The 12,861-nt window shown below is 33.6% G+C and overlaps 1 protein-coding gene across 1 annotated transcript in view; it reads left to right on the top strand.

Moving 5' to 3' along the window:
• Positions 1-3,234, top strand: part of C7H8orf34 (chromosome 7 C8orf34 homolog) — a 349,392-nt gene extending 346,158 nt beyond the window's left edge. Inside the window, exon 12 of the mRNA XM_012739907.3 lies at positions 2,950-3,234. Coding sequence (XP_012595361.3) covers positions 2,950-3,051 — 102 coding nt within the window. The 3' untranslated portion in view covers positions 3,052-3,234. The remainder of the gene's footprint in view (positions 1-2,949) is intronic.
• Positions 3,235-12,861: the final 9,627 nt, after the last annotated feature.

Below are 12,861 nucleotides of genomic sequence, written 5' to 3'. Positions count from 1 at the left end.
GGAGGAAGACCATAGAGGTAAATTTCCATTTTCATCACATCCTATGAAAGACACATCTCTTATCAGTACGACTTACTGCTGTTGAACTTGGTCACCTGGCTTGAGGTAGCGTTTGCTAGATTCTTCTACTGTAAAGTCACTTTTTAAAAAATCTCCCTTTCCATACTCTGTCACTATACATTGTCCACAATTAAGAAGTGGGTAGTTATTCTCTACTTCCTTAAAGGTAGAGTATCTATAAAAATTATTTGAAATCTGCCTGCATGCAGATTTACCTATTCTCATCCACTCATTTATGTAATCATTTATTTTTATCAATATGGACTCATAGATATTTATTTTATATTTAAGTAATGATCCAATGATGCCTTATTTATTTTGTTGCTCAAATTGTTCTAGCTTTGGCTACTGACAGCTTTTTCAGTTAGCTTCTTTATCCGTTTGACAAACCCCATCATTGTGTGTGTGTGTGTGTGTGTGTGTGTGACCACTGTCTTGCTCTCTGGCACTACAAGATGCTCCAGCTTATCCTGTATATTTCCTTCCTCAGTCCTAGAATCAATTGTTTCCCCCAAAGCTCCAGTTCTTTCATTGAATAATGGTACTAGAAACTGAGATCTGGGTGGTAGGTATGTTTGTTGCTTCTGAGTGTCGTTGCTTCTGATTGTCATTGCTTCTAAGGCATCTCAGCTGCCAGACCAGAGAAATATTAATATATGTGTATATAATAACTTAAATATAGAATATATATAATTATTTCTATATGTAGCAATCGGTATATACAGCAAGCTAAACATTAGTTCATACTGACATCTTCAGCTCTAATACCTTACACGTGGATCATTCTGGCCTCCTTCCCCTGCTTATCTGTAAACTCCCATGCTAGCAGGGAGAAGACTGACTCCCACCACCTGCCATCTATTCACCTGTTCATTGGCAGAATATATGGAGAGTAGTTTCAGAACTGTTAACTTGCATGCTCATGGGAAACGCCTTTATCAACTAGGGTGCAGTTCTCATGTATGGTTCCTTTAACCTTTGGTCTTATGAATTCCACTCATTTTCAGAGTTATTTAAGTCAGCATCTTATTTTCTCACCCTGCTTCAGCGAGGTTGTTTCATAAATCTATCATGTATTCATACCTTTTATTAGTATTTTGCCTTCCATCATTGGGATCCCCTAAATTACTAATTGATGTTTTTCATTTGCATACATTAAGGTTTATGCTGTTATATAAAATTCTATGGGTTTGATGAGTGCTTGATATCTTGTATTTACCACTATAATGTCATATACAATGGTTTTACTGCCCAGAAATATCCCCTGTGCTTCACTGATTCAATCCCCATCCCACCCCCAAAATCCTCAAAAAATTTTGCCTTATTGAAAGTCTAGATAGGAACTGAACATTTTCAGACATTGCCACCAAAAGTTAAGGGATGCCAGATAGGATGTTTTTCTCACACAGGAACTATTTTAAGCAAAGTGGACATTTAATGTTCAGTGATGTCATGTTTCTTAAAGATCAGTGGTTGTGAGTCTTTATTTTTATCTTGTTAGTATTTGTCTGAATAAAAATAAAGCAAAATATCTTAAGTTGGAGAAAAGGATCATTGAAAGAGGGTAAAGATGAATGAATCTGAGAGATCAAAAGAATGAACTGACAGATCATTTACATTTTATATTTTAATTTTTAAAATAAGTTTGATAAGATTTTCTTGAGTCATGGTTCAATAAAGTTAAAATTGTTGCATATTTTGTTATAGTAGAGATTCATACTCCCCCATCCTTCCTTTCTCAACTTCATCCTCTCTCTTGTCTTCTTTCTTCTTTCTGTACAAATGTTTACATGGTGAGTCCCATTTTTTGCCAGGCACTATAACAGATGTTGAGAATGTATATTATTATTAAAGCAGGAAGATAAGAAAGGATAATTATTATACAGTAATTATTACATGGGTACAATGGGTACATAAATGAATAGAGGAGTAATTTTGCCTTAGAGGATCAGAGAAAGCTTCCAGTAGAGGCGACCCCTGCTCTTTTGAGGAGGAGGGTTAATGTTTGAGACAGATAAGAAAATGTACTGTAAAACATCTTTGAAGATTACAGAGTATGATAGAATAAAGGAGCTACCATTTAATTATAGTTGGAGTGGTGAAAGAGGAGATGGAAAGGGTAGTGTGATAGATCAGGCTAGATGAGTATGGATCGTGAAGGGTCTTGAGTTTAACTTTCATCCTGAGAATAATGAAAGAGCCACTGAAGGATTATGAGCAAGATAATGATTACATCATACAGCGTCTGAAAAAGCTCACTTTGTCAGGTGACTGGTGGGAGAGTTAACGTAGGTATGAAACTAGATCCTAGAAAACTTCCTAGATGGCTATTATTACAGTTAGAATGGGGGATGAGAGTCTCCTTTAGGTGAATGACAGAAGGCAAAGAGCAGCAAGGAAGTATGTGAGAACTATTTTAACAAAAGTAAGAAAATGAGAAGAGGAAGGAGGCAGCAAAGTCCTAATGAGGGTAAAATTGAACATGTTTTTTAAATCCTCCTAATCTTCATTCTCATTAAAGGGAATTTGAAACCTTGATACCAAAGAGGGACATGTTATGAAATTTTATATTGAATATTTCATGATTATATTCCCAAGCGTGAATGTCAACATTGCTATAAAAATATTAATTCAGGAAGAACATAGTTTAGCTATTTCTTATTAAGACTTTAAATCTCATTAAAAGAAGAATGTAAAAAAATGAGTTCATAGTTTGCAGTATGTCTATGACATGAAAATTATTTTAAACTTAAGAGTTCTACTTTGCTGTGGGGAAATTATTCCTGTGGTTTTTGAACATGCAATTCATGGAGACTGAAGTGATCACCCATCTTAATGTTCATGATATCAAAATAGAGTTTAATCTAAAAGAAATCTTTTCTTTGGCAGGATGAATCCTTAAAGCAACTACAAGTAGTTCATCAACCGTGGATCTTGCCAAGTGACACAGAAAGTGAAGGGGTGGAAGCAGAACAAGATAAACGTGAGTAGACACTACCATTTACTGACAAATTGCTTTTACCCAAAGGAAATCCGCAATCAAGGTCTTTCACTTCCATAGAATTAAGCAACTTCTGCAAAACTTTCAGACTAGATTAGGGAGAACATACAAAGCTAAGCTATACTTAAAGGCTTCATTCAATGACATTTTCATTGTGGTGCAGAGGCCCATAAATTAACTTTCTGAAAAGAATTAATTATTCTTCCTAAAGATCAACATACACTGTTTAGTTAAAATATGAATCTTCTATAAATAGTGTAGAATTATATCAGTGATAACTTGTGATTATTAAAAAATTTCAAAGTATGTTAAGATCAGCTGATTATTATATATGAAATTATCCTTATGGGTTAAATGAATAAACTTATGTAGGAACTGTTCTAAGTTCACGAAACAAATTAATACTATAAGTCAAGACAAACACAGAATATATGGTTCTTGATTTAAGTCACTGAATTATAATAATAACAAAGAATGGATCACAATGCTATGGCATAGCTCTGCGCATGCTCTCCAGGGGTTCATTGACATTGTGAGATATAGGAATCAGCAATCAAGTTGAGAGGTTAGTGTCTGAATTATATAGAAATAACATCAACTTTTAAAATAATAACATGTAAAAATTTATATTTTTCCTAATGGTAGCCTACAAAAAATAACAATTGTATAGTATAATGTAGCCCTTATGATAATTGGCATGAAGTGATTAATTAGTAATTCTCCTGAGCCATTATCACCAGAAATACCTAATACATTACACAGGTAGCATCATGATTCTGCACCCTGGGGAAATCCAAGAAATTACACTTCCAGGTTAAAAGGCATTTTAAATTGCCATTATCCTACTTCTGTAGCCACAGGCTTATGTGGCCAGAGGGATTATTAGTAAAAATCAGAGTGCTCAGGTGAGAGGAGGGACACAGAGCACATATAAGAAAAAAATACAGGGACACTTTACAGATTCCATTTGAGGAAAATGACACCTTCCACAGAAAACAACCGACGAAGACTCAGAAAGTAGAATGTACTTTAAGCAACTACAAAAGCAAAGAGAGTATTATGGAAGATCCTTAATGCAAGGACTCTTAAGTAAAATGGTCTAGGAAAGAACAGCATGGGACACAAAGAAGAGAACCCCCAAATTTGAAAAAATTAATAGTGGTCCAGAACTTTTATGAAAAAATGCTCCTACACTTACACTCCCTCACCCACAATCTTCCCATGTATTTAAACATACATAAGCTCTCATTTGGAGGGTGGGTTTCATCATTTTCAACAAATTCTTTTGAGGCCTTCTTAAATTTGTGTTAAAAAAAAATGCTCATGCTACTGTGTCTATGCATTATATAAACACAACATATGTAATTGTGCTAGTTTTACCTTGGCTGTTAGATCCAACAACTGGTGCCCAAAGTGATCACAACTAGGTAAACAATATCCTTACAGAATGTAGAATGTGTTAATTGTATGAATGTGCTATGTCTTATAATAAATTGAAACTTAAAAATAATTGATCAGACTAATGAGTTGTATCCAATTCCAAATTCAGACTTATTTCCTTTTCCTCAAATCCAATAGCTTCAATCAATATTAGGACTAGAAAAGATAACCTAAAAATGTAAAGGAGATAAGAATCTTTAGAACTTTGTTCAACTCTTGCCATGTAATACATATTGCTTTTCTGCATGTATTTTTACAAGATTTTGACAATGTGTCATAATTTTCTCCTTTTCTACTAGAGTGCAAATATTTGAGAGGAAGAGTCAAACTGTTTTTTTCATCTTATTGAGGCACATAATATGCCCTCAATAAATATTAGAAGAATTGATAAATGAATAAGTAAATGAATGAATAGATTTATTTGGTTCTTTTCAACTTGTTTATCAGGATAGAAATTTAAAACAAAATAAATGATAGTTGTGACTTTGAATAATTGTTATAAAATTACATATAGTTTTATTAAAATTTTAATATCTGATTTATAGCTTATCCATGGATTTTGCTGAATGGTCTATCCATCATGCTAAAAAAGGCCCTTCCTGAACTCTTGTAACCATAGACCTAGAACCAAAAATATTTGATCTCAGCAATATTGTACTGGGAGGTGACCCTTGACAATGGTAAATTGTTTGAAATAAAATCAGGGTTTAAAATAATTAGGTGGTAATGGGAGCCATCTGGAAATGGAATGCTAGCTAGCATTATAGCCAAGCTCATAGCACACAGATGCAAATATTTTTCAAGAGTGGCTTCCATCAGCCAGGTGCTGGGACATGTGTAAGTTGGAGCCACTGAAGCATTGGCATCTCTGCTGATACTTGCACTCAATGCATGTGGTTTGCGGAACAGCTGGCAAGATAAACATAGATCATCTACCTCTTTATTTTCTCAGTGAAAGGAAATAAATGACATAAATCTATGTGAGCTTAGCATCTGATTTAGAGTTTATGGGCTCATATCCTAGAAATTTATGAGTGAGGAAGAGGACAAGTTCATCATTTCAACAATAACACCTGTTTCTTGACTCAGCTTTCTATAAATTATGCCTAGGTAATTTTATGGAATTCTCTAATTTCTCCTGAGACAGAATCATCATGGCAGAAAGTTTCCAAATAATGTCAGGATCTTTGCAGTGCTGCATAATATCATTTTAAAATAAAATTTAGCTCAACAAAATTTTTATAAATAAATACATTTTAGGAAAAGGTATCTTTAACAACTAAATAGGAGGCTTTATCAATTTTTATTATGAACAAGATAAGTAGAACCCTTGATTAAGTAGACTTTTTTTCTTTACTCTGCTTTCAATAGAAAAGTATAAATTACAAGTGTAAAAAAATGCATGTCAGGGGTGTGTTTGTTTTTAATCTCTCGGATTATGCTCTGAAGTCAGTAAATGAATCAAGCTACAAATATTTGAATTAATTGGGGTACTTAATATTTATATTCCTGAATTCTCATTCAGAATAATGAATTAGAATCTCTGTGGATGGGAGGGATTCTGAATTCTGTATTTTCAATGATTTCTCTGGTAATCTTTGCTTATTCTAAAAATTGAGAACTACTAGAAGAAAAAGTTCAATGAATCAGGCGGTGGTATTTTCAGAAGTATCTTTATTGTGTTGTTAGTCTTTGGACCTTCTTTCTCTAGGCCTCTTTCCCTACTTATAAATTAAATTTGGGTATAAAATGTGGGGTTGGGGAAGAAGAAAAGCTGAGGTTTTTTTTTAATAAACATGAGTAAACAAGCTAGAAACAAACAAACAACCCAACTAAACATCACAAATGCCAAAAGTGAAGAAATAAAAGCCATAGTGGTAAGTGAAAACTGATGCTGTCATGATACACTGAGTGTAAAAATACTTGGGCTAAACTCTAGGGCCTGATGTCTTGATGTCTATAATTATAGCGATTCACCCCTGAGTCTAGTTAAGGAAGTGGGACTGATACGATGGCACTCACACCTGAAAGGGCTGCCTCGAGTATGAAAAGGGAAACAAAATACTTGTGCTTACCAGCTGTGGAAAAAGCCAGGAAGTTTACTCTCTGTACTGGGCTTTGAATGAAAAATATAAAGTTATCCATAAGAAATAAAACTCTCAGATCTGTATTTGGTCTGTATACATATATATATTTGTATACATCTATTGCATATATATTACATATGTATACATATATATTATATATATACACATATATTGTATATATGTGTGTTTGTGTGTGTGTATGTGTGTATATATATATATATATATATATATATATATATATATATATATATAACAAGCATATATATATTACAATCCCAGAAGGAGAAAAAATAGAAGACAAGCAGTGGTGAAAGTTATAGTGACTGAAATTTTCCAAAATTAATGGAAAGTTTTAATCCTCAAATTAGGAAGCATAGCAAATGCTATTTTAATATTCACATTGTAAAAATATAGACTATACCAAAGAAAGGAAATCTAAAAGCAACCAGAAAAAGTAGCTAGGTTGCATATAAAACAATAAAGTTAGACTTACAATAGAATTCTCATCAATTGAAACAACATACTTCAAACAGGCTGAGAGGAAATCTTGTGCCCAGAGAAACTACCATGTATGAGTGATTACCACTCACAGACCTTTACTTAAAAAAACTACTCCAGGTTATATTTTGGTAAGAAAAATAATTGATTCTAGAAGGATTTGGTAGTATGAAAGAAACAAAGATGAGCAAAATAATTGGTAAATATGTTGGCAGCCTTTAAGAATTACTGACTAAAGTAATAAGTATTAATTTCTAAAAGAAAACAGAAAAGGGGGAATAAAAAGAAAAATATGACAAATATACAAAATGTGATGGTGTAAATAAGTCCAAATACTTCATTAATTACAAAAAGCTGGCATATGAAATAAATAATAGTATAAAAGTGCTGCTAAATCAAGCATAGCTTATTATGAGCATAATAAATATTATATTCATGAGCTATGAGGATCTTTAATAAAATAAAATTAGTAATTAGTCTATTATATGTACTGAAATGGGAATATGGATAAATACATTTCACTAAATTTGGCAGCAAATTGAATTAAAACAAGAATAGGATCTAGTTTGGTATTTATCAGATAGTTATATTAACAAAAAAGTTCTGATCTATTAAGTCTTTTTTGTACCTTTTACATACATTGATATCAATAAAATTGAAAACCTATAAATGTTTTAAAAAATAAGACTAAATTCAAATTATAGTGAAAATTCTTGGAACCTAGAAAAATGCAGCCCTGGATTTCTTCTTCAAAAAATTAAATATATTTTAAATTAACAGAAATTAATGCTAAAAGGCTAAAATCGGCAATTCTGTCCCAATACTTAATGATAGTGTGTCCTTTCCTCTATTAATGCTAATTTTTAAAAATCATGAAACATGTTTATTTATGTCTTACAAAATCATGACATCTCAAGACCTGTATTAATTTTTTACCTGTCATATGGCAGGAATCTTTAAAAAATGAACTTTTTAGTTTAGAATAGAATACAAAAAATTTCAAAGATAGTACAGAGAGTTTCCACATACAGCTCACGCAGTTTCCCTTATCATTAACATGTCACATTCTCATGGTACATTAATAAAAACCAACATTACTATTAACTAAGCATCAGACTTTATTTACTCATATTGTCTCATTAGTCTCCACTGGGGTGTGAACTGTTTTTCAGTCTTTTTCATGACCTTGACAGTTTTAAGATATTTTTCAGGAAGTTTTAAGTTTTAAGGAATTTTGTAGAAGGTCCTTCAATTGGGATTTGTGTGACAGTGTTCTTATGATTAGACTAGAGCTATGGATTTGGGGATGAAAGGCCAAGGAGGTGAAGCACCCTTATCATTTAATATCAAGGAATACATGCTATCAACATGACATCACTCATAATGTTATCCTATATTACCAGACCAAGGTAGTCTTTGTTAGTTTTTCCACCATGAAGTTACTTTTAACGTACCTTTTTATACTCTATTCTTTTGAAGCAAGTCACTAATTATAGCCTGCATTAAAGAAATATGTCATTCTATTACCTTCTGGCCACTATGGTTTCTGATTAGAAATCAGCTGCTAATCTTATTGAGGCCTGTGTGTGTATAGGATATGCTGTTTTTCTGTTGCTGCTTTTAAGATTCTTTCTTGGTCTTTGTCTTTCAACAAAGTGATGTGTAGGTGTAGATATCTTTGAGTTTATCTTACTGAAGTTTTTTAAGCTTCTCAGAGGTGTAAGTTAATGTTTTTATCAGATGGGTAATGTTTTCAGCCATTATTTCTTCAAATATTCTTTCTGCCCTTTCTCTTTCACCTCTCCTTTTGAAACTCCATATATAAACAGTTACTTAGATAACCTGTGGGACACCATCAAGTGTACTAACATATGTATTTATTGTTGGTTGAGTATCTCTTATCTGAAATATTTGAGACCAAGAGTGTTTCAGATTTCAAGTGTTTTTTTTTTTTGGAATATTTCCATTATACATACCAGTTAAACATCCCTAAAAATCTGAAATCCCAAACTGGAAATGCTTCAATGAGCATTTCTTTTGAGCATGATGTTGATGCTCAAAAAGTATTAGATATTAGAGCATTATAGATTTTGGATTTTGGAATTTGGGGATTAGGGACATTCAACCTGTATATGTGTGTGTATATGTAACTGTTAATTTTATTATTTGGGGATGAAAGGCCAAGGAGGTGAAGCACCCTTATCATTTAATATCAAGGAATACATGCTATCAACATGACATCACTCATAATGTTATCCTATATTACCAGACCAAGGTAGTCTTTGTTAGTTTATAAATAATAAAAATTTATAATAAATTTACAATAAATAAAATTTACAATAAATAAATTTACAATAAATAAACAAACATATGAAAAAATGCTCAACATCTGTAATCATCAGGGAAATGCAAATCAAAACCACAATGAGATATCACTTATCTCCAGTGAGAATGGCCTTTATCAAAAAGTCCCAAAACAATAAATGTTGGTGTGGATGCGGAGAGATAGGAACACTCCTACACTGCTGGTAGGAGTGCAAACTAGTGCAACCTCTGTGGAAAGCAATATGGAGATACCTTAAAGCAATACAAGTAGATCTATCATTTGATCCAGCAATCCCATTACTGGGCATCTACCCAAAAGAACAAAAGACACTCTATAAAAAAAACACCTGCACTCAAATGTTTATAGCAGCACAATTCACAATTGCAAAGATGTGGAAACAACTCAAGTGCCCATCAATACATGAGTGGATTAATAAAATGTGGTATATGTATACCTTGGAATACTATTCAGCTATAAGAAACAATGGTGATATAGCACTTCTTGTATTTTCCTGGATACAGCTGAAACCCATTCTACCAAGTGAAATATCCCAAGAATGGAAAAATAAGCACCACGTGTACTCACCAGCAAATTGATAGTAACCGATCAACACCTAAGTGGACATATAGGAATAACATTTATCGGGCATTTGGCAGATGGGAAGGGGAGGAGGAGAGGGGTATGTACACACATAATGAGTGTGATGTGCACCATCTGGGGGATGGGCACGCTTGAAGCTCTGACTGTGGGGGGGTGGTAAGAGGGGGAAAGGCAACACACATAGCCTAAACATTTGTACCCCCATATGCTGAAATAAAAAAAAAATTCTTTGGTACAATAAGTTTGGGGAAATTCTGCATATTACTATTAAAGACATTTGAGGAGATTGTGGGCTTGTTCATGTCACTTAGTAGCAGAGTCAGGACCAGAACAATATCTCCTGGTTGGGCCCAGTGTTGCTTAACCACATTGCCTCAACTGTCACCCATGACCTCCCCTCACTCCCACTCCTGGGGTGCGAGGGACACAGTTTATGCTGTGACTTTTGAAAACAGAAGCTCTGGGGTGGTAAGGGGAGCTCCAGGATTCTGTTGCTCAGCCAGAATGTGGCCAGGCTTTTCACCTTGAAGAAAACCTTTCTTCTCTTTAACCCAATGTCAGGTTATTTCTTCCCAGGTGGTCTCTCAAGATTTGTATTTGAGGAATATTTGAGATGGTCATATTAGAGTACCACAGTTGATTATGTCACCAGGACCAAGACAAGGCACTAAGGGATGGATCTATCAAATGAAGGCATAAAGGGGTGTGTTGGGCAGCCACAAATGGTATAGAACATAAAGACCAAGATGAGTTAATAGCCAATTAGGTCAGATAGGTTCAGAGCTTCATGAGAGTCAGAACGCTCACAATCTTAATAGTATTAGGATTGTGGCATCAAAAATAGACACTAGGAATTAGGCTATACATCCTTCAGGAGATAAGTGAGATAGGACTTTGGTACTTTGTAACTGAAAGGTCAACTGGGTTATCTCACACAACACAAGTGTTTGTAGAGAAAAGGTGTACACACACTGGACACAACTAAGAATAGAACAATCATAGTACGACAGTAAAAATAATACAGAGATAACTAGAAAGATGAAATCTCAAAGTGAAAAAGAGAAGACCATCTAGCACACTGTAGTAGGTTCTCTTTTGAAGAACAAAAGAAATCTCTATAATTTTTTAATCCTACTTTTTCACTTTCAATATTTCATATCTTTAGAAAATTCTAAAGTTTCTTTTAAAAAGTTCAGGACATCCGAACTTATATCAGATGATAAATCTTTAAATTAGCTCTATCAGACATCTTCAGGTTTATCTGTTGTTATTATTATAAATATTTTAGGATTTATCTTTAACCAATAAATATAAAACTCAGTTAAAATAGTCATTATTAATTGTCTGTTAAAAGCAAAATGTTCTAAGGCCAAATTGCAATTTTTCCTTATAATACTGGTTATAAGAATTATTTTGGTTACAAATAAGTTTTTGCAATTTCTAGAGGGCAAATATCTTTGACTCATGTATGAGGTGTTCTTATTTTTAAATGATCTCTATATCTGTGGTAAAACTCTAGTATTATGAAAGGTTCAATTTTTTCCTAAGATCCTAGAAAAAGTTTAAAGGGTAACATTTAATAACATATAAAACTTAATCTCACCAAATCAACTATGACTAAGTGTAATGGAAAAACGTGTCAAGTTGCTTAGCAATATATATGGTTACACACATCAGACTAACTGCTTTGTTTATTGAAAAGACTTTCTCAGGTGCAATAGTCATCAGAAAATTTCATAACAAGCATCCGAGAAGGCTGTGTTTAAAGAAAATAGCAAAATTCTTTGGGTTGGAGTAATGTATAGAATTGAAGTCTTTAAAACCATTATAAAAATAGGAGATACATGGTCCAATTTTTTGTTGTTTTAAAAAATCAGAATTATAAATGAATGGCACATGTTTTTCATCCTTTTACTAAACACATTTTGTTTGTCTTGGAATATTCTTATATTTGCTCTAGGTGTGGCCTAAAACTACAAAGTAAAGTGAAATCTAGTTCATTCTTTAACCTCTATGCACACAGCTTACAGGGCAGCCTATGTCAGATGGAATATATCTGACCCAAAAAGGAAGAATGCATTGGCTGGCTGCAAGTATAGCCTATTGTTTCCACGGATTTTGTTCTGAATATTTTTAGTCACTGCAAGAAGTTGATCATGTTCACACGGAACAAGCTGTTTCATGATTTTCTTTGGCTCTTTTTGCAGCATTGACCTTCACCTTCACAAATTAAACAGATCTGGGTGTTTTTGTCCCAAACCAGGAATTTAGTTAAGATTTTCCAATAAGGCCCATATGCCCTATAGGACAGATTACCTTCTTAGAACAATCATGTTTGTGGATCTTGAAAAATCAACATATGTATACTGAGAGGCTACCATGTGTTGGGCTCTATGGCATGCGAGATGCAAAGATAAGTAGGGTATGATCTCTTCTCCCTACCAAGTTCTGGAGAAGTTAGCATCTGTGGTACTAGGCATACTATTTCTTAAAAGATAAACAGAATATTAACAAAGTCAAAGGAGGGGAATGTCACATTGAGTTGGCAGTAGCAACATGAGATTAGGGAGAACTTCATGAGGAATGTGGTGCTTGAACTGAGGGAAGGGTAAAATTTTGAAGGGCAGGGATGAATAAGAAGGTCATATCAGCAAGAATAATTTCATTCTGCAAGGGTGCAAATACAGGACAAGCATCGGTTATGTTTGATGGACCAGAGAACCTAGTAATTCATACTGTTTGAGGAAGACATCACATACTTACAGTGGATTAGAGGGAAATAACTCTGGAAAGCTAAATTAAGAGAAAGCAGAGAAGGTCCAGATCGTAAAGGATAAGAAACGTGAATT

Source organism: Microcebus murinus, chromosome 7 (assembly GCF_040939455.1).
Source record: "Microcebus murinus isolate Inina chromosome 7, M.murinus_Inina_mat1.0, whole genome shotgun sequence".
Lineage (NCBI taxonomy): Eukaryota > Metazoa > Chordata > Mammalia > Primates > Cheirogaleidae > Microcebus > Microcebus murinus.
This window is presented reverse-complemented; position numbering and strand designations above follow the sequence as displayed.